The 22,222-nt window shown below is 44.0% G+C and overlaps 1 protein-coding gene and 1 long non-coding RNA gene across 8 annotated transcripts in view; one reads left to right on the top strand and one right to left on the bottom strand.

Moving 5' to 3' along the window:
* Positions 1 to 22,222, top strand: part of DGKI (diacylglycerol kinase iota) — a 284,192-nt gene that overhangs the window by 249,354 nt on the left and 12,616 nt on the right. For 5 of the 6 annotated variants that reach the window (XM_037878871.2, XM_037878878.2, XM_037878861.2 and 2 more), the window contains 2 exons: positions 14,454 to 14,491; positions 17,447 to 17,567. In XM_037878871.2, the coding sequence (XP_037734799.1) occupies positions 14,454 to 14,491; positions 17,447 to 17,567 (159 nt within the window). Of the gene's footprint in view, positions 1 to 14,453; positions 14,492 to 17,446; positions 17,570 to 22,222 lie in introns of those variants that run through there. The other variant, XM_043541175.1, reaches the window with a different exon arrangement.
* Positions 6,022 to 22,222, bottom strand: part of LOC122464735 — a 30,987-nt gene continuing 14,786 nt past the window's right edge. Inside the window, exons 2-4 of one of the 2 annotated variants that reach the window (XR_006289047.1) lie at positions 17,392 to 17,457; positions 10,948 to 11,030; positions 6,022 to 7,372 (exon numbers count right to left, since the gene is read on the bottom strand). This is a non-coding gene — a long non-coding RNA (uncharacterized LOC122464735). The remainder of the gene's footprint in view (positions 7,373 to 10,947; positions 11,031 to 17,391; positions 17,458 to 22,222) is intronic. The other variant, XR_006289048.1, reaches the window with a different exon arrangement.

Below are 22,222 nucleotides of genomic sequence, written 5' to 3'. Positions count from 1 at the left end.
CAGATCAGCAGGGCGATTAGCTGGCCTCGCACCCTACATCTTTGCCCCTCCACCAGCCTGTCACACCCACCCCCATCATTGGCCACTGGACCGCCCCCCACTGCCGGTGGGCAGGCAGCTGGTGAGCAGGGATCCGGCCAGCAGCAGGACCTGCCAGTACTGATGGGATACCTGCAGGAGGGCTTAAATACAGGACTGCCCCTTTAAAAACGGAACATCTGGTCACCCTAACCAGATGGTACTGTCTCTATCTGCAACTGTTCTTTGTTTCTTGGACCATTTACACAGAATGTCCTTCTCCTTTGCTGTCATCCCTTCCTTTGGAAAGCTGTTTGGAATTGCCCCATGCAAGAAGGGAAAGCATCACCTCACTATCAGCCAATCAAGTACTTCCATTCCTTAGCCATCCCTACACTCTTATCTCAACACCAGCTGTGCTCTACAGGAGCGTTCCAGGACAGATTCTCATTTACACCAAGGCCCCTTTACACTGCTCTGGCAGTGTAAATGGGTCTTAAAATGGATGTAAATATAATTCATAACCCTTTAAAGACCCTTTTATACTGCCAGAGAGGTGAGAAGGGGCCTTGGTATAAATGCAAATCTGGCCCTTCAGTTGTACAGCAAATGTGTGTGGCAGAATAGTGGTTGTTTTTTATTACCTCCCTATTCTAAGCAAACGGCTTGATACGGTCTCTTGTTTGAAGCTAAAATGTTAAAAGGAAAAAGATTTCTGACATGTATTTATACCTACATTGAGCAATCGATGCTTTTCACATATTAAAAGTCTTATCTTATTCCCAAATTAGTTGGCAGATGCACTGAAGCCTGTGTTAGCACTTGCCTTTAAATTGCTTATGAAGAAGATGGTTTCTTAGCTAAGAGGCAGCCACAAACATCGATGAGAAATTTATACCATTGTGTGCAATCCAAGTTGCAGATCTTATTAAAAGGGGACTTAGTCACAGGACTGACATCTTCCAAAAATGGTCTCTCAAATTGCAGAAGCAGAATATGCATATGTATTCATTTGCATGTATAAATGGGTTAGTCAGGCATGCTATTTTACAGGATTTACATATAAAAATGGCTGCTCTGTGCATGGATGTTTTTTGTTTGGACAATTATAAAGGAAAATTTAGCCCTGAGAGTGCTGAGAGGGGCAAATTAGTGTGTCCCTCACTCGGCATATGGTATGCACCATTATAGCAACAACCCACAAGAGGAAATTCCCTAGCTGGCGGTTGTTGCATGTCTTTGGTATTCTTACCCCTTTTGGGCCTGAGGAGTTAGCCTATATTTGGGGCCTTGCTGTATTGTTTCTGTTAGCAGGTGAAATTGATTATTTAAGTTAGGTATTTTTTTTTTGTTCAGTCCTGTTTATTTACAAAGAATGTACACTGAACACTATAGAACCAAACAACAGAAGGCAGTTTCTTTGCTCAGAAATCCAAGTCTGTGTTTCTAACAAGTGCTGTGTCCAATAGAATCTCTGTCCCTTGGCTTCCTCTCAGGGCCACTCTCATAAGTGCTTCTTTTACCTTCTGCTGGCTTTCTGCCTCTCAGGGTATGTCTACACAGCTATGTAAGCCTAGGGTTAGTGGGACTTGAGTCAGCTGACCCGTGTCAGGGAACCCTGGGCTTGAGTGACTACATTACATTTTAACCCTAGTGTGGCACGGTGGACTCGGTCCAGAGGCTCCTTGCTGGGGGCCTCATGGCCCTGCGTCATCTTGCCCCAGAATAGAGCAGTGAGAAATCTTCCAGGCAGCCTAGAGTGGCTGCAGAGGAGCAGCCAATAAGAGGGCCTGCTGGAGTGACCAATAAGGGGCCGGAAGGGCCAGATAAAGGGCAAGCAGCAGATCAGAGCCTTCAGTTGCTGTGTGGAGCTTGATGAGAGAGAACTGGGTGCAGGGATGGCTAGATGAACAGTGAGACCATGGAGTGCTCACCAGACAGAACCGAGCCCAGGGAAGGCTGCTGAAGACCAGGTGCCTGGCTGGCAGAAAGAGCAGTAGCCATGAAAAGATCAGTGCGGGCAGGCTGAGCCTGGGGGACTGAGCACAGAACCTGGCCAGACCAGATGAGGGTACCAAGATGGCCTTCTTGGTCTGGTTGCAGACTGAGCCCAGGGAGGGCTGCGGAAAGGCCACCAGCTGAGGATACTGAGATGGGCCCCAGTTGGGTTGTTGAAGAAGGCAGTGCCTCTGGGAAGAAGCCTTACTGCTATGGCCCCATACTATTGCTGGGAAAAGAATTACACTGTCCCCGCTTCCAGGGTGTACAGTCTATGTGGCTTAGCCAGAGGGCTGAGTCGCTGAAGACCCGCTGAGAGAACCATTGGCCGGGAGTGTGTGTGTGCTCATGAGAGGCAGGTGCCACCCCGTAGTAAGAACTAAAAATAAAGAGGCTCACACCCAGCCAACCAAAGCGGTGCCGCTGGTGAGAAGTGGGTGCTGTCCTGCTGAAAAGGACTGTGATTGTAGGCATATCAGCCAGAGAAAGGGGGTGCCCATGAGGGGTGGGTGCTCACCCTGTTACACCTAGGTTAAGGATTTTCTGACTTGTGCTTCAGCTTAGGGCTCTGGCATCCACAGTGCAGGACACAGACCTGAGCCAAAGTAACCCTATCCCAGAATGCCAAGTGCTCCTCCGCATGTCAACACTTCAGCCCTGTGAATATGCTGCATTGTGAGAAAACTCTACTGCCCACCCTGTTTCCTAACTGTGACCGTACTATTGGTGGGACTCACGTGCCCATAAGGAGCACATGAGTACATAAACTGCAAAATTACCTCCTTTGATGGCTGTCCCAATAGAACAGTGGTCCCCAAACTGGGTGGGTGGGGAGGGAGTGCCAGCTCCCCTTGGCTCCCAGCCGCAGCTCCCCCCCCGCCCCCCAGCCACAACTCCAGCCTCCCAGGGATCCCTGGGAAGCTATGGAGAAGTTTTGTGGCTGACTGCCACTCACCACTGAGTTTTGGGGTGGCGAGAGTGTTGGGGGTCATCCCTCCCTTGGCTGTGCTGAGCCAGAAGCTCTGCCACTCCTCCTCCCTATGGGGCAGCCGCTTAGTCCCCGGTCCACCCTCTGCTCCCCAACCTTGCCCTCCCTAGGGCTGTGTGTGCAGGGGCTCTTGTGACCAGGAAGCAGCTCTCTTTGCAAAAAGCTTCTTCTGATCGGTTTCCATCGGTTTCTGATCCCTCCAGGATCTCTGATAGTGTGCTTGCAGACCAGTGTTCAGCAGACAATAGGTTGACACTGACCTGACCTGTAGCTGTTTGCAAAGGGAGGTGCAGCTTCCCTTTGCAATAGAGTGCAATAGACTGCACCACAGATTGGGGCAACTTCCTTAGTCATCTCTATGCAGACAAATGAACTCTGGAGTACTCCGGAGGACTTCTGGGACCCAAGTCAAACTGGGATTATGTGCACACAGGAAAGCAACAGGGCTCAGACCCTTCAGCCTTTCAGGGTTCTGTAACCCTAGGTTAACACAATTGGTGTATGGACACAAGGGGGGTTTGGTTTGAGCCTGGGCTCAAACCTGGGCTTACATTGCTGTGTAGACATATCTTCACACAGACACAAACAGCTTCAACCAAGCAATCCCTAGCAAACTCTCAGCCTGCATCCTTTAGCTTCTGTTTGGCTTTGCAAGGTATCCATTGCTTTGGGCAGTGACTTCCTTTAGTTTCCAACTATCACTACAGAGGGGGACTCTTAATTGCTCCTTTCATTTAGCCACCCATCAGCTTTAACGATGTCTGTGACATCTATAGAGCAAAAGCCTGCTTGATGGGCAGCCATGAACACTTTCTAACATAACAGTACTAAGGCTTGAATTTCATAGTATTGGGGCTAATATGTCCATGTTATATCTTCAGATTTGTGGGCAGCCACTGAAGGCACCTAATTACAGTTAACAGATTTTGATGAATATAAAGGGGTTTTTTTATTCAAAATCTCTTTGCGAATGAGTCTCCTAGAGGTGAGCCACTTGATGTGGGTTTAACTAAACACTCAGATTTACAGTTTCAGAATTCTGAAAAAAAAAATCAACTGTCTTACCTTTCTGGTGTTCTCTGCATTGTAATAAATGATTTCCTTAATTATCCAAGTAATTATGCCAAAGAATAAAAGCAGTTGCTTTTTAAGTTGTTACAATTTGAAATGTACATTTCATATGTAATGTACATATGTACATTATGTATCTACCTTTCATTATCTATTTTATTTATTTATTGGCAGAGTTTTGGTATTTTTTTTATAAAAATTTCTAAAATAAATTAAAATATTGAAGAGCGAGGAAAATTCTTGGTAATTTGGTTTGTAACACACAGCCCAATATAATAGTCAATTCTACATAATATTGAAGAATATTATGTAATTTCACTATTTCATATTCGGCTTTCATCTTATCTGAATCCCTACAACCACTGAATGTACAAAGCTGCTACAATTAAGTGGCTGTGTTTACAGAGAAAATGATACATTTATAAATTACAACCTAAGTAGATCTCTCGCACACTGGAAAACTTCGCTTTCTGACAGAAAGAGAACTGCTATAAATTAATTGCTATAAATCTCATGGAAAATTGAGACTGAAGACTTTTCTTCTTATTATTTAGTATCCTACAAGTCCTTAGCTGGTAGGTAAAGTCCAGCCAGGTAAAAAGAGAACACCACATTTCGGTTGCTATTCAGTTCAGCTTTTAACTTTTCAACATAAAAAACAGTAATTGCTTTCAATTTTTAAGTTTATGAATTTCACACAGTCTACAGCAGCAGTCGTGAGTTCTAGGTTGAGAATGTTCTGGCAGTTAATGATCAAAGTTAAATTTAAAACTTCCAAGAACCTGAACTGTATCACCTTCTGCAGTCCTGTCATACCTTGCAAGGTTGGGGCAAGTCAGTATTTCACGGTGAAACTTTCAAGGAGTGCCTGAAGTATGTCCTGCAGGAAATGGTGTTGGTGAGTAAGCGCTGAACACCAGCATGGTATTAGAAGGCACTGTGCTGCTGGAGTACTGTCTTTCATATCAGAGGATGAAACAAGGTCCTGATCATATGTGGTCATTAAATATTTCATGTCACTTTTCAAAAGAATTGCAGATTTTATCTATCCCGATTTTTCTAGCCAAAGCTTAGGTAATTAAATTTTGCCTACGCTGCCCCTGTAGTTAGACATGGTAGTCTTCATTTGCTGCTGTATAATGCTGTTATGCACTCTTAAATAGATAAGCTTTGTCCCAGAAGTGGTTTCATTTCAACCATGGATAAAATGATCCATTCGTAGAATGGGTACACTTCTAAATTTTCGTTGGTTTGAAAGCTTCTATCCTTTCCAGTGATATATTTCCTAGCTCTTTCATGAGGAATGCCACTAGGAATGGTAGAAGCTTTCAAAATGATACAAATTTTGAATGGCACCCAATGCATATTAGTTTGTACGGTGGTGGTGGGGGTCCAGTGGAGAGGGGTGCCCTTCAGGTCCAGAGCTGGAAAACACTTATGCCACAAGTAGTAACTTTACTTGTACAAGCAGTCCCATTGAAGTCAGCGAGACTGTTCATGTGAGCAAAGTTACTCATGTGCACATTGGCAGGATCTGACCTTAGAACTGTAAAGTACTTCGAGTTGGTTGATTTTTCTATTCTTACAGCATTATCAGCTGACAATTTGTAGACTTCTCTAATTATACTGTTGGTATTTTTTTATTTGTTTATTAATTAAAGAGATGCTGCCAGAATCTCTAGGGTATTGGTTTTGCCTAACTCGGTGAGCAAAAGCTATTACCATACGACAGCTAACGTATATTAAATGAATTGTTGGCTATGCATTTTATAGTAGATGGGTGTCCCTGTGTAAACACAGCACCATTGGCAGTCTCCGCAAAGAGGTCAAAGGTTTGAAGAGGCATGGAATATGAACTATCCTTGGCTCCCAGTAAAGAGAGTTGAGGCCTATTTAGAAGGCAATCTAAGGAATCTAGCACTGTTGCAGACTGTGTGCTTGCCAATTATATGGATAAAGGACTTCAGTCTCCAGTTCTGTCTATCTGGTAGCTTTCATTTGCAGTAAATCCACTTATCCCCAAAAGAATAAGTAATAAAACATTTCTGTTACTCATTACAAATGTCCATCTTAGGAAGAATCAAGAAAATAACAATTTGATTTAAATGTTTTAGATCAAGTAATTATTTTAGACTCTTTAAGACCTGAAGGTTTTTTTGGTATGATAAAACAATTGCATAATTCATGTTTTGTACTATACCAGTGACAAACCTATTTTGCTCAGAACAAATAAAATTGTGCTCACGTTTGTTTTTTACTTTTTGTCATTGCATGTTAATAGCATTTTCATTTGATTTCGCCCTTTATTCGCTATCACCAATACCATATGTTTGCTTGCTTGGACCGCCTGTTTTAAAACTGGGTGAATTTTATTATTGTGTCGTCATCAGTATCCTAGCACACAAGTTCCAGTTGGGTTTGGGACCTCATTGTGCTAAGCTGTGTACAGACATGTATGGTCCCTGCCTCAAAAAGCTGACTACCTCTACCTATTCCAGTATTCTAAACTTCATAGCATCCTCTGTCACAGCACTGAATTCTTATAGTTCAATCCATTCACTATAGCAGCAGTTTTGTTTTTTGGTACGCATGTGTGTATTTTATCTATGCAGAAAGATTTCATTCTAGCAAAGCACTTAAGCAAGTGCTTATCTTGAACTATGCAAGTCTTCCCATTGATTTCAGTAGGGCTAGTCATGCAACAACTAACACCCTGCCTAAGTGCTTTGCTGGAGTTGGGTCTAAAAAAGAAAGAAAAAGATCATATAAATTATTCTTTGTGACTGATAGCCAGTCCACATTCAATAGTCAATCACATCACAGTAAAGGAGGAGCCACTAGCCAATCTCTAGTTATGGATATGTGCTGGAAGATAGGTTTGTTGTGCGACTTCTAGGAAACTTTGATTTACATCTAACTCTACCCCTTATCTTTTCAGAATTGTAGCCATAGGTAATCACTTTGGTTTGAATGGGATGAAATTATATCTTGCTTTTGGAGAGGGACTTTAAGGCAGCATGTGTTGAAATAATGGGAAGTGTAAGACAGCTTGGAAATGGTATCACCAGTCATTCTTTGAGTGCTGGGCCATTCCACACATGGGAACACGTGTTCCAAGTGCCAAAGTCCAGAGATTTTTAACAAGCAATAGCTCGCAGATGTGCAGTAGATCTCCTTATGCTCCCAAGAAAGGGAATAAGAGGCAGTGTAGGTCAATGCCCACTCAGGCCATGAGGTGGTAAGATGGTCCTACATTGGAATCCAGTGTCCTCTCCTGCTTCAGCCTTTCAGAAAATCCTGTAAATAAGATTGTAAATAGTTATTCTTTTAGCTTAGTACAGTTAGTTTTTAGTAAAGTTACTGTAGTTTGTTTCCCTGGACTGAGGATTCCCTTCCCATGGTCGGGGACTACGCCCAGAGTCCTGGGCTTCAAAAACTGCATTCCTTGCCCTAGATCCTTCTCCATCAGCAACAAATACCAATGCAGCCTCTACTGTCTCGTTGAGAAACATTTTGACAAAGTCCATCATTTGTCACTCATTTCCACCAAGAACTTATGAAGCCAATGAGCTTTGCCTTAGAAAATACTTAATGGAGAAGGACGTGAGACCCCTCTTTACATTGTCTTCACCAAACAACCAGTGCACCCCCCACCCCTCGAGCGTGTGCTTCAAGGAAGAGCCTTGGTCTCTAAGTCTAAAGACTCTTCCTCCAAGGCTTTCCATGAGAGCAAGGGATGCTCTCTTGGCACAAGGACAGATCCCCATTGAGGACTGTCCGTAAGAGACATGCTCCTTCTCTGAGCCCACTGAGGTCGGACAAGTCCTTCTGCACAGATTCTAAGGAACTGGTTCCACACAAAAAACCCCAGACTGGAGGGTAGAGCATGATGGGCATTTGGGTCCTGGAGATTATCCATCAGGAATACTCCATGTAGAGTTTCTCTCCCTCCCTCCTCACAAATCCCCTTCACAGTCTCCCTTCAGGGACCACTCTCATGAGTTGATTCTTCATCAGGAAGAGGAATCCCTATTGCACTGTGGGGCAATAGAGTGTGTCCCACCTCAGTGTCAAGGAAGGAGGGTTCTATTCTCCATATTTCCCAGTCCCCAGAAAAGAGGGAAACAGGAGACACATTCTGGAGTTTCAACAACCCAATATCTTCATTTGAAAGTTGAAATTCAGGATGGTTATGTTGGCATCAATAATCCCCTTTCTTCAAGAAGGGATATGGTTCATGGCTCTCAAAATGAAGGACACATATGGTCATATAGACATTCAGCCCTCTCACAGGCGGTTCCTAAGGCTTATGGTGGGCTGGGAGCAGTTTCAATTCCAAATCCTCCTCTTCAGGCTTGCAACAGCACCCAGAGTGTTAATGAAAGTTTTCTCCATGGTGGTGGCCCAGATAAGGCATCAGCGCCACACAGACTTTCTGTATTTTGATGGCTGGCTCCTGGTAGGCCACTCTTGAAAGGAGGTCAGGTTGGCTATTCAGTTTCTGATTCAAAGTCTTGCAGCCCTAGGAGTTTACGTGAATGGAGAAAAGTCCCTTTTATCTCCCATGAGGAAAATGAACTTTATAGGGGCAACATTGGCCTCTGTTTCTGCCAGAGCCTTCCTCCCTGTAGAAAGATTTCAAATGATGCAAACCTAATTTATTAGATTTCCCAGAGATTGAATGTGAATGTGCCTATTGCTGCTAGGTTGTATGGCAGCCTGTACTTACGTGACACCCTTCACCAGGCTTCATCTACGTTCTCTGCAGGCCTGGCTCAATTCAGTCTACTTACTCAACAACCACCATATCAACTCCCAAGTGACCAGGGTCATCACCTCCTTCACTTGGTGGTCATACTGAGGCAAGGTACGAGTGGGAGTTCCCTTCTCCGCTCCTACCATTGTAACAGATACATCCCTTCTGGGGTGGGGCACCCCCCTGAACAGTCATACTGTGCAGGGCGTGTGGACCCCAGGGGAGGTCAGACTACATAACAACATTTTGCAGCTGTGGGCAGTTTGTCTTGAATGCAAAGCCACCATCCTACTCATTTGCTCCATCCACATCCAAGTGATGGTGGACAGTATCGCCACTGTGGTCTACATAAACAAATAGAGGAGCAGGATATCACTCGCTTTGTCTGGAGGCAGTCGGGCTTTGGAACTGGTACCTAAGGCACATAATCACCATCCAGGCATACATCCCAGAAGTTCACAACTATTTAGCAGACAACGTCAGCAGGCACTTCTCAGGGACCATGAGTGGGAAATCCAGGACTCCATTCTGTTAGACATATTCACGTCATTGGGCACACCTTTATGGCACTTCGTGTCTCAAATGAACATAAAACTTCCTCTATGTTGTTCCTGAGAAGCCAGAGGTGCGACTCCCAAGGCAACACTCTCCTACTATCCATGAAAAGCGGTCTCGGATATGAGTTTCCTCCCATCCCCCTGCTTCCACAGGTGCTGAGAGAGATACATTGTGAAGAGGCCAGGGCCGTTCTCCTATGGGTAGGGCCCTACCAAATTCACGGCCATGGAAAAATGCATTACGGACCATGAAATCTGGTCTTCCCCTGTGAAATCTGGTCTTGTGTGCTTTTACTTTATACCATACAGATTTCACAGGGGAGCCCAGCGTTTTTCAAATTGGGAATCCTGACCCAAAAAGAAGTTGCAGGGGGGTTGCAAGATTATTTTAGGCACTGCCTTCACAGGTGGGTGGCCGGAGACTGGCGGCTGCTGACTGAGCTCTGCAGGCAGCAGCGCAGGAGTAAGGGTGGCAACACCACACCATGTCATCCTTACTTCTGCGCTGCTGCTGGCGGCAGCTCTGCCTTCAGAACTGGGTTCCTGGCCAGCAGCCGCCGCTCTCCGGCTGCCCAGCTCTGAAGGCAGTGCCGCCGCCAGCAGCGGTGCAGAAGTCAGGGTAGCAGTACTGCAACCCCACCCCCTACAATAACCTTGCAAAACCCGCTCCCCCCCCCACAACTTCTTTTTGAGTCAGGGCCCCTACAGTTACAACACTGTGAAATTTCAGATTTAAACAGCTGAAATCATGACTTTTACGATTTTAAAAAATCCTATGACTGTGAAATTGACCAAAATGGACTGTGAATTTGGTAGGGCCTTACCAATGGGCCCAGACAGTTTTGGTTTCCAGATCTTCTATCAGTGTCATCCTATCCTCCTCCAGACAAAATCCATCCCTTCCCAGAACTCCAGGTGGAGGACAGGGGCAGGGTCAAACACCCCAACCCAGGCTCTCTCCCTGTCGCAGACTGATGTCTGGATGGGAGTTAGAAGTAGAGCATTCTTGTTCATCACCTCTCCAGGCTATACTTAGAGTAGAAAACAATCCATACTAGAACCTGTTGTTTGGGTGAGCCTGATAGGAGAGACTGGGTGCAGCACTATCATTTTAGATTACCTCCTGTCTCCAAAGAACTCTTGTCTCTCAGTCAGCTGCTCATTACAAATCCACCTAGCAGCCATTAGTGCCTCCCACCCTCCAGTAGACGGGTGCTCTGTTTTTATGCACCCAACTATGACATGGTTCATGAAGGGCCTTGTCAAGGTCTTCCCAACAGTCATTAAATCAACACCGCTATGGGATCTTAACCACATGCTGTCAAAACTTACTGGTCTTCCATTTGAACCCTTAATGACATGTTTCATGAGTAGGTGGGACATGGAGGTGGTGTTTGTAGTGGCCCTCATTTTGGCCAGGAAGGTGAGCGAAGTGGGAGCTCTTATGGTGGACTCCCCCTTTATGGTATTTCAAAAGGACAAGGTATCCCTTCACCTTCACCCTCAATTTCTACCCAAGGTCTTCTCTGAATTCCATCTTAACCAGTGGATTCACCTACCTGTCTTTTTTCTGAAACCCCATGCTTTGTCTGAAGAGAAGAGACTTCACTGCCTCGATGTCAGGGGTGCATTGGCCTTTAACCTGTAAAGAACCACGCCCATCAGGAGGAATCTGAGACTTTATTGTGATAGCAGAGTGATCCCATGGTCAAGCTATATCCTCTCAGAGGATTTCTAAGTGGGTTTCTGGCTGAATTATCAAATACTACAAACTGGCTTGCATCTCACCTCCCAGTGGTAAAATGGCCCACTGCATGAGAGCACACGCCACCACAGTAGCATCCCTGCAGGAGGTCCCAATGCAGGACATATGCAGAGCAGCCACGTGGAGCTCCATACACGTTAGCTAGGTATTATGCTCCAGTTTAGGCCTCTGCTGCGGAGGCAGCAGTGGGCTCCGCAATACTGCACGCATCTTTGTTGCTGGCTTCCTTGCACCAACCTCCAGTGTGAGTACTGCTTGTCTATCACCCACGAGTGGAATACACAGGGACCATCACTCAAAGAAATGGAGGTTACTTGCTGTAACTGGAAGTTCTTCGAGATGTGTGGTTCCTATCTGTATTCCACTACCTACCTCCGTCCTCTCTGCATTTGGATCTGGATTGGATTCACTGTAGAAGAGGAATTGAGGGGATATTCGCCCTCCCTGCGTCTTATACCCTGGGAAGCACAAGGACATCTGCTGTGCACGTGCGGGCCAATGGACGCTGCTTGTTAAAATCTTCAGACTCGGGCGCATGCACACTGAGGTGTGGAATACAGATAGGGACCACACATCTCGAAGAACTTCCAGTTAAAGTAAGTAAGTAACCTCCATTTTCTGACTCCTCATTTTGTGGGGAGGACACAGTATTTATGTGAATATCTTAGCCAATACCAGTAACCCAGAAGACAGCCATTCTGAAGAGGTCAGATTTTCCCAGGAGACAAAAGACAAGACTTGAATACAAAATGAGCCACAAATAAGCACAAAGGGCCAAATTCTGCTGTGTTGCACTAGTATAAATCCATTGAAGACAGAGAAGAAACTCTGGATTTAAACCAGTGTATGTGAAAACCGAGTCTGAGGCACAAAATTGTATTTTCCCAACTCTGGCTCTTATCCTTTGCTTTGTGTCTCCTTCTTTACTTAAGAACTTGGTGCAGCTACCAGGTGATTTACAATACCTAGTTTGTTAACTAGTGCTCGCTCAGAAACCGTCTTAAGTGCGGCAGGATAAATATGAACTGCGATTGTAGCACTGCTTTCCAAATTCAGAACTCTGCTGGGTGAAGTTTTGCTTTTCCCCACTGCTACACTGCCAGGGGTGAAGTGAGAAAAGGTCCCCAAATCACCTGCACAAAAATGACATTGCTTAGGCAATAGAAATCCACTTCTTGCATACCACACAGCTTTCCGTGTGCTTTAAACGAAAGAAACATTTGTTGGTTTCTCCCCTGTCTCCCCTGCAGTGTTTAACTCATTTGTGATGTTATTCTTGGAGTAGTAATGAGCTCCTTGTGGAATAGTCACCATGGAGGTTCCAGTGCTGTGTTTGACAGATAAAATACTATGGTATTGTTTTTCTTATTCCTCCTTTAGGCCCTGATTCAGGAAAGTATCCTTATCTGGACAGTACTTAAGCACATCCTTAACGGCTTCTGCCTAAAGTTAAGCACGTACTTAAGTGCTATTCTAAACAAAGATGGACCTAGGCACTTACATGCTTTTCTGTCTCATGGGCCTTATTACATTATTTTCCAGAAAGATTAGTTCACTATTGATTTTTGCTGTATATGTAATGCTAAGAGGAGGGAAAGAAAGGAGACAATAGCTCTGTGGAAGGAAACTTGTATCACCCTCACTTATTTGTGGTTACTTACTGCCCAGAGAATGTAGAAACTCTCCTATGAGTTATATAGTTCAGCTGTCACCAAAACACACAGAACTCTGGTCTCATTGTCACCCCCTTTGCTTGTAATATGATTAGGAATAGGGGGAGGCAGTATATGAGGATTCATAGATTCCAAGCCCAAAAGGGACCATTGTGATCATCTAGTCTGATCTCCTGTATAACAGAGGACATAGAACTTCCCCAGAATAATTCGTTTTGAACCAGAGCATATCTTTAAAAAACATCCACTCTTGATTTAAAAATTGCCAGTGGTGGAAAATCCACCACAGCCCTTGGTAAATTGTTCCACTGTTAAAAACAGTGGGAAGAGAAAGTGACTTGCCCAAAGTTACACAGCCCATCGGGGCAGAACCAGGAATGGAACCCTGATCCCCAGTCTAGCATCCTATCCACTGGCTTACAACTAATTGTTGTATTACAGAAGTGCCTAGACACCCCAAATGAGACACTAGAAAGACTACTGTGATCATCTAGTCTGATCTATAGATCAGGAGAGGCATGCGGGGAGTCAATGTGACCTACTGGGTAGGGTGGGGCACTGGACTGGGAGACTGGGGTTCTAGTCTCAGAGCTTCCACTGATGTGCTGTATGACCCTGAGTATCTTACCTCTCTGTGCCTCCATTTTCCCTCCCACCCGTTGTCTGTTTATTGCAAGTGCTGCAGGGACTGTCTCTTACTATGCGTTCGTGCTATGTCTACTAGAATGGAAGCCTGAATCTCAGTTGGGGTGTCTAGGTACTTCTAAATTATTAATAATGCTCTGCTTTCCCCTTTGTTTATTTCTGAGTGTTCTGCTATCCACTACTGGGACTGATTGTTCATCAGTATAAATCTTGAGAGGATCCCAGGAAGGACCTTCTTTGCATTCAGTGTTGGCCTATCTGTGCTCCCATTTAAGTGAATGGGAATTTCACTGCTGAATTCAGCTGGAACAGAGTTAAACCAATGCTGCAAGCACATTGCAAATTACCTAATATGTCTTAAGTTGGGCATTCAAAAATTGAGGCGCACACATTGAGTGGCCACTTTTGAAAACGTTGGCCTAAACTTTTGGTAGTGTTTGACACAATATAGTTTATACTCCGTCCCTCATTCTGTAATGTTTGCCAGATGGTATGAGTACACTGGAACTGGAAGGGGTGATTCTCAGCTCAAGGAGACACACCCATACTAGTTCTGATAAAGCTAATGCGGTAAAAATAGAAGTGTAGCCACTGTGTGGCATGAATTGCAGGAGGGACTAGCTTCCCTGAATATGCACTTAGGGTCTCAGACAGGATCATACTTGGGGTGGCTAGCCCATCCCACTGCTCATGCTGCTGCAGCTACACTTCTCTTTTTAGCACACTAGCTTGATGAGAGCTAGCACAGGTACTCTGCTTGACTTGGAACATGCACTTTCAGCTCCTGTGTAGCCATATCCAGAGCATGGTTCTGGTGATTTAAGATTGTGGCACTAGAATGCAAGCTTGTTGGGGCCAGGGACCTTTCCTCCTATGTATTTTTAATACTGTCAAGCACTGTACTCATCTGTGGAACTATGTAAATAATAATTGTACTGGTGTCCTTATCCCTGATGTTAGTCTTGTCTTTTGTCTTTTGCAGCACTTTTACAAGCAGTAATAGACGGTGATCTTCTGAAGGTATGTACCGCAAGTTGAGTTTCTCCCTCTTCTCAGCTATTTGCAGCTGTGATGAACTATGAGTTATAGTCTACTCCTCTCTCAAAACATAAACATACTGCTGTAAACCTTGATCTCCAAATGCCACTTGCAGGGTACATTGAATATTAGAGGAACAACAGCCAAGTGAGGTATGATTGAAATTCAAGTTATTAGAATCTGGTGTTATACTGCACCTTTCATACTCCAGGAATACTTCACGGAGCAATGGGTTGATTACACAGTAAAGTGATTATGTAGGCAAATGCAGTGCTGAGCAATACAGTATTACCAAGCCAGCCTTGCACAATAAAGCTTGTTTTACTGAAAGGGGAATGTTGGTCAGAACACTGGAGTTGTCCCCAATTCATTTAAAAGAGTGTAAGGATATTTTTAATTTCCACCTAGACAACTACAAAGGTAGGAAGAAGGGACTTTGGTTTACTATCTCATGATAGATAGATGACACTTTTGATAGTTAGTTAGTCTTTGCTCCCCTTCACACTGCACTATAATGTCAGGATTAACTATGAGCCAAGTTCTTCTGACATTTAGAAGGGCTTGAAACCCAAAAATCTTGGCCAGCCCTAAGTGTCAGCTATTGGCAACTCTCTCAGGAAGGAGGAAAGGGGGCAGAGGGAATGTGTTTAATTCCTATAAGTGTGAAGCTCACTTTTGATGATTGCAATCCCTATTTTTCAGCAGCTAAGGGTGCATTTACACAGTGAATAAAAACCCCATGGCAATGAGTCTCAAAGCCTGAGTCAACTCACTCAGGCTTAAACAACAGGAGTACTTGTGGCACCTTAGAGACTAACAAATTTATCTGAGCACAAGCTTTTGTGGCTAAAACCCACTTCATCAGATGCATGCAGTGGAAAATGCAGTGGGAAGATACATATACACACAGAGAACATGAAACAATGGGTGTTACCATACACATTAAAACGAGAGTGATATCCCTCTTGTTATAGTGTGTATGGTAACACCCATTGTTTCATGTTCTCTGTGTGTATATATATCTTCCCACTGCATTTTCCACTGCATGCATCCGATGAAGTGAGCTGTAGCCCACAAAAGCTTATGCTCAAATAAATGTTAGTCTCTAAGGTACCACAAGTACTTCTGTTCTTTTTGCAGATACAGACTAATATGGCTGCTACTCTGAAATCACTCAGGCTTGTGGGGCTAACAATAGCATTGTAGATGTTCCTGCTCAGTCTGGAGCCTGGGCTCTGAAATCTGACATTGGGGGTAGGTCTCCTAGCCTGGGTTCTATTTTTAGCCCTGTAGCACAAGCCGGAGTCAGTTGACCCAGGCTCTGAAACTCGCTACCACTGTTTTTTTGTTTTTTGTTTTGGGGTTTTGTGGGTTTTTTGGTGTTTGGTTTGGTTTTTTGTTGTGTAGATGTACCTTAAGTGGTTGGGATTTGCACACATGCCCCTGAATTTGCGTGAGTATTGTGACTAACAATTGCAACATTAACTGGAAAAAGTCTTGAAGCTATCTGAATAAGTGACAATTCTGTCACTCCTGATCTTTGCCTATAGACACACACCTCTACCCCCACTATCCCACTGGGCAGCAGTAGCGATGATTCACTGTAACCACCATTCAGTTCTACAATATTGCCCTTTCCCTCATATCACATTCTATTCTGAAATTTACAGCACAGTTTCCCCATCCCTTAAGGCTACGGTAATTTATATGGTGCAACTCCCCCTTGAATCTTCTTCAGGTGCATCATGACTTTGTGTCATTTCATTATGACAGTGGGATATTATTATGTCATCTCAACACTGTTTTGTAGTGTTTTTTACAAATTCCCAAAGACCTGCAGCAACTTTAAGGAGCAATCACCTGCTCTTTCCTGCCCTCCCAATGCAGATCTTCCCCTACAATGAGATCCAAGTAGAAAAGTGTGTGTGTGTGTGTAATATATGGATAAGGAAATAGGAGGTACAGCACCTAATCTCTGGCATGTTGGTTTCCTTACAGAGATTCAGATCTTCTCGGGGCAGCGGTAGGAAAGGCAAGGCAGGGAGATTTTGGGAAAAGGCCCAAAAACCTAATTCTTAAAATATTCTTCTCATGATATCTGCTGCAAATACATACAAGTGTATTTAGGAATGATTCTTTCTTTTGTGCTTAGGGCCCCTACTGGCTAAAAATATACATGGGAATATACATGAAAATAAAAAGAGCAATTTACTATTTCCACACAATATACAGTGTGTACCCAATCCTGAACACATTGGCCATTCACAAATTCATATACAGACTAGACTGTAGCACCACCACTGTAATAATATGTATTCATACAAACACACAGCGATCCACCCCACCACACATCTGCATAGGGCATAACCAAGACATGCACATAAAATCTGTATCCCAATCTCTGCAGATGGACTTGGGGCATAAGGCACCCGAACTACAACTCCCATAAGGCACCGTGTAATTCCAAATAAATTTTTTGCGGTTTGGCTCAATTTTGTTGGTTTACTTATGTTTGGTTTTGTTTGATTGGAAAGTTAAAATGTTCCACAGAAAGCAAACACTTTTTGTGAAATGTTTAGTTGAAAACCCAATATTTCATTAATGTACAAACAAACAAAAACCTCAAATAATTTCAATGATTTTTCTTTTTGACCAGCCCTACTTGCAAGCATAATTCATCTACAGTATAGCACCAATGATCCACTGCTCAGGAAATGTAATTTGACATTGTTAACTCAGTGTGTTGTAAGCCTTGCTAGTTTTAGGTCAGAAGCCTTTGCTGTGCATTGTAAGGGCCTAACAGTTTGGCTAGTGGTTACCACTGCTCTTTTTAGCCACCTGCTAGTAAATCTGACAGTTAATTTACCTGCATGTTTATTTACCTGTGCACCTTGTCCTATAGTTTTCTTGTCCTCTTCCTGTGCATTTACATTCCAGTTCATAGAATGCTGTAAGAGAGGAGCTAATCTGTTAATCCAGGGACCTGACCACTGTTCCGTGCTTCACCATGCTACCAAGACTGGGCACCTTGAAATTGTGAAATACATCTTAGAACATGGTAAGTAATTGTGTGCAAACCCACAGAGAATCACATTCCATGAAGTAGCCATAAGTGTCACTATGGTAGAATAAAAGTTTACTCACAACCCCTTACCAATCTGTCCTCCTGCAGCATGTTGCTATGGATTTGGAAGAAGTGTTGAAGCTAGCCCTAGATAAGGGGGAAAGAGTGAAGAATATAACAGGACAACTTTGTAGGAGACGCAACATTTTCATAGATTATAAAACCAGAAGGGACTGTTGTGATCATCTAGTTTGATCTCCTACATAACACACTGAATTCTGTAGTTTCCTTCATAGAGCCCTCTCTCCAGACTGCCTCTCAGAACACACCTGGCCTGTGTACTCATCCCCCATCCGTCCCCAATATTTCCCTCAGGCACATCTTGCATGTGTACATCCCAATGGAATTCTAGCACAGTTAGATTTATGTGAAGACTCAAGATGAAGTAGTAGTTGAAGCTAGCAGGGACATGAACAGGAAACCCATGAGAAGGAGTCTCCTCAGCAAATGGAGAAAGTGTGAGGAGGCTATGGCAAGATTAAACAAAGACCACCCATAGCATTGAGCAAACACCAGCCCTGTTTTCACCAATCTGGCAGGAACCCCCTGAAACCTTTCTAGATCCTCTTCCTCTGGGTATCTCAGCTGCCTTGTTTGTATAAGTCTCTGGGGAATCTGACTGGGGATTGGCAATGCACTAATGGAGGTCCACTCGCTCTCTACACCTGCATCCAAGAAATTAATAAGTCATTTCTGTACAGGACACTTCTCATTCTTTGATAATCTCTCGAGCCAACTTGCTGAAGGTTCATCAGTGTAATGTTTCTGCTTCTCTAAAGTACTTTAAAATGTAGATTGTGGCCCCTAGCACCTTATCAGTATTCAGAGCATGAAGTGTATTAATCAGTGATTCAGATGTTTTCTGACACTTCCTAATATCTTATGCTTCCCCCGTAAATCATTTTAGCTAATGTCCATCCTTTCTCATGTGAGAAGATACTGGAATGGTTTTTATCCCTGCTACTGCCTCAATCCCTGCCCAGTCACCTGCTCCTGTAGTGTCTGCTGCCTATGCACTCTTGGATATGGCTAAGGTTAATGGGAGTCACACTGCAAAATACCTTCCAGGGCACGCTGCTGAAAATCCAGCACTAAATCATGTAGGGAAATGTTCTGAATGTTAAAAAGCATTAGGCAGAATTTATAGATTCCTCATATTGAACTAGGGAGGTGAACATAACATGATAAAGAAAAGGCAAATCCAATCCCATGTGCTCAGAGGTTGGGGCGGAGGGAAAAGGACACATTAATGTAAGGAGGCCCTTTGTGGTGATGGGCATATGCCACTTTCAAACACACCAGTGTCGTCATGAGGAGACGCTGTTCCATGATCTGGATCTGAAACATTTCAGATGTTAAGAAAAAAAAAAGGTCTCAAATAAGAAAAACCATAGGTTAGTCATATAAAGATACTGTTTATGCGGCAGTGTATTTATGAGTGCGCTAGAACAACCCGGCATAATCCCTGGAATGACAATGCAGGTACAAACTCAGTAGGCATCAGAATCACATCTGTTTATTGCTGGAAGGTGAGTGTGATGGAGTATGCAGACCCCATACTGAGCAAGAGAGGATTAATGAGAGCCTGTGGGCCCCATCCTGTTACACCTGTGCAAGGAAGAAGGAGATAAAAGAGGAAAATCCCAGTTCATTGGTGGCTGACTGAGAGAGGGAATAGATATCTTGAACTAATCCTGTGAAGAAAGCCTTGGCTGGGGCCAGAGACTGCCTTGAAGCTGCCTGAAAGGAAGAGCCAACTAGGGCTAGAGCCTAACCAGAGACTCATATGAGTCATACCCCCTTGGGAAAGATAGGCCAGGTGCAGGACCCCTGTTTCTTTTGTTTCTCATAAGTGGTTTGGCTCTCATTTGTTTTGGGACCAGCAGAAGAGTCAACAGGCTAAGAGACTGTGAGGAAGGCCTAGTTACAGGCCATGGGAGGAAGCAATCCAGAGAGACAGCAGAGGATCTCAATAAACAGACCTCATCTGTTTCATACAGGGTCCCTGGACTGGAACCCAGAGTAGAGGGTAGGCCTGGGTTCCTCTACCAGCCTACCTAGGACAGGGGCATGAACACCCCAGAGCCTATGGCTGACAAGCCCAAAAAGCCTGAAGTTGGGCAGAACCTTTGGTGTGATGCTGCCAGGTCATTGGCCTGTTGGACTTGTGTTTCCCCAGAAGGCCCGGAACTAAAAGTGACCTGGCTGGATGGCCAACTCACAGGAAGAGGAAGACCACCACAGGGCCAGGTTGCTGTCAGTGGGGGGCACCAAAGGAAGAGGAGAGCTGCTACACCCTGCCCAGCCAGGAGAGGATGCACATGCAGTGAATAGACTTTTCTAGAAGAGTATAGAAGCAACACTTTGCTGGCTCTTTGTATGGCTGTAACAAAGAAGTTTTCCTCTTTCTCAGAGGCAGGAAAAACAAATACAAAACCCTGAACTTCCTCCCAGAATTCCCAGAGTCAGGGGTCCTTCCCATATGCGTGGGGAGACACCCTTTAGAAACTCTGAGTGGACCAAGAAATGCCCAAAAAGCACAGTTGCTCTGTTACGCTACGGAAATAAATCTGTTAGACGAGCTAATCACTTAAATAGTCTAGGTTTCAGAGTTGTAGCCGTGTTCATCTGTATCAACAAAAACGAGTCCTTCTGGCACCTTAGAGACTAACACATTTATTTGGGCATAAGCTTTCATGGGCTAAAACCCACTTCATCAGATGCATGGAGTGAAAAATACAGTAAGTAGTATATCTATGAAAAGATGGGAGTTGCCTTACCAAGTTGGGGGGTCAGTGCTAACAAGGCCAATTCATTTAACGTGAAAGTGGCCTATTCTCAACAGTTGATTACTTTTGTAGTGCTAATGAGACCAATGTAATCCAGGTGGACATCCACCTTGTTTCTGTTGGAAATGGGCAACGTCCACTTTGATTGCATTATAGAATAGTGAGATGACACTGATAGATATTGCGCTAACTTTTTGTTGAGATGAGGCAGAGCTTGTGGAATGTCAGCAGTAGGCCCAGTCCTGAACAATCCTCTAACCTCAAACTTCAACAGCCTTGCTACCCTCAAAATATTAAGGTGGAGTTGTACTCTGAATATACACAGGGAGCGGATCTATTGAGTAGGAAGGTGCCATTTTTAGTCCTTTTTCAGAGTCCTATCAGTTTACTTTGGTGAGAAGGACACAATTTTACCACTGTTAGCACTGAAGAGCCAACACAATTCTGGGAGTGTAAACTGGATTCTATTTTGGCTCACATCATGAACAGAATTATTAGGTAAATTCCAAATACAGGGCCAAATTCTGCCCTAAATGACATGTATGTAATCCCGTTGAAGGCACAGGGATTGCATAACTGTGCTAAGCACATAACTGGAAGAAAGTGAGGTTGCAGTGGTATAACTGAGTGCAGCATTTGGCCTGCAAAATCTTTGTTGCAAAATCAGGTACCTAAGCCAGATAGACCACTACATGGCTTTGCTATCTCAGTTTGAAGTTGGCAGATAGAAAATCCATCTTTTTACTTGTAAGCAAATTTTATATGGAAATTGAGAGACAATAAATATGGAAACCCACAATGTCACTTTTCGAAGTAGAGCCCCATCATTAAGTCATGGGGGAGACCCTGAGTCAAGTTAAAAAGACATCAACTGTAAAAGACATTTACTATTATCCCCTCTCTAGGATTAAAGTTGAAGGGGAAACCTGGGGGGTTCTATAACATTGCATACGAATATCTTTTAAAAATGCTCCCAGTTTTAAGGATAGTAACCAAGCCAATTTTGTTCCGCAAATATAAGTGATACTCAAGGTGTTATGCAAATCTGACATGCTTTTGCCCAGACAAAGCAAACTAGACATCCAGAGGCACTGACAACCTCAAACATTATTTTTTTTTTTTAAAGAAAATCTTGCACCCCTCTTCCCCAGTTTTATAAAGTGAGGGTTAAGAGGGCATTTCACTGACACAAGTTAATGTCTGTGCGCCTTCCAAAAGGCGGGAATCTTTAGGAGTAGCTTTAACAGCCTCAGTTGGAAGGGGTAGGGTTTGCTGCACATATTGAGGACTTTCAGCCTGCATGGTGCCATAGATTTTGGAAATGCCTTGGAAATGTGGTCAGTTAGTTTCTTTTATGTGGTAATGAGCTCAGTTAAAGGGCAGCTGTTTGCTTTGAACATCTCACTCCTTGTCCCTCCCCAAAGCCCAGACTGCTATGCCTTCTGAGAGATCAGAGAGCGGGTTTGGTGGAACAAACAGGGGAGAGGGAGGGAAGAAAAAAGTTAATCTTTCTGTGTGAAATTACTATCAGACATTAAGGACATAGTGTGATCCCAGCTGGTCTTCTCCCTGATGGTTCTTGCTTTTCAGCTCCTTTCAGGCGAACTTCCGACCCGACCCTGTCCCCTATTTTATTTTCCCTGGGCCTTTTTTTATTCCTCTACCTCCCAACACATTTCTATCTTTTGTTTTTATTTCCCCCCTGCTGTTTTCCTTGATAGAACTCTCACTCATGCATTTCCCTTCCGGACTTCTATTGGGTTATTTTGTCATCTCCCTCTCTGTGCCTCAGTCCCCTTT

Source organism: Chelonia mydas, chromosome 1 (genome assembly GCF_015237465.2).
Source record: "Chelonia mydas isolate rCheMyd1 chromosome 1, rCheMyd1.pri.v2, whole genome shotgun sequence".
Classification (NCBI taxonomy): Eukaryota; Metazoa; Chordata; order Testudines; family Cheloniidae; genus Chelonia; species Chelonia mydas.
This window is presented reverse-complemented; position numbering and strand designations above follow the sequence as displayed.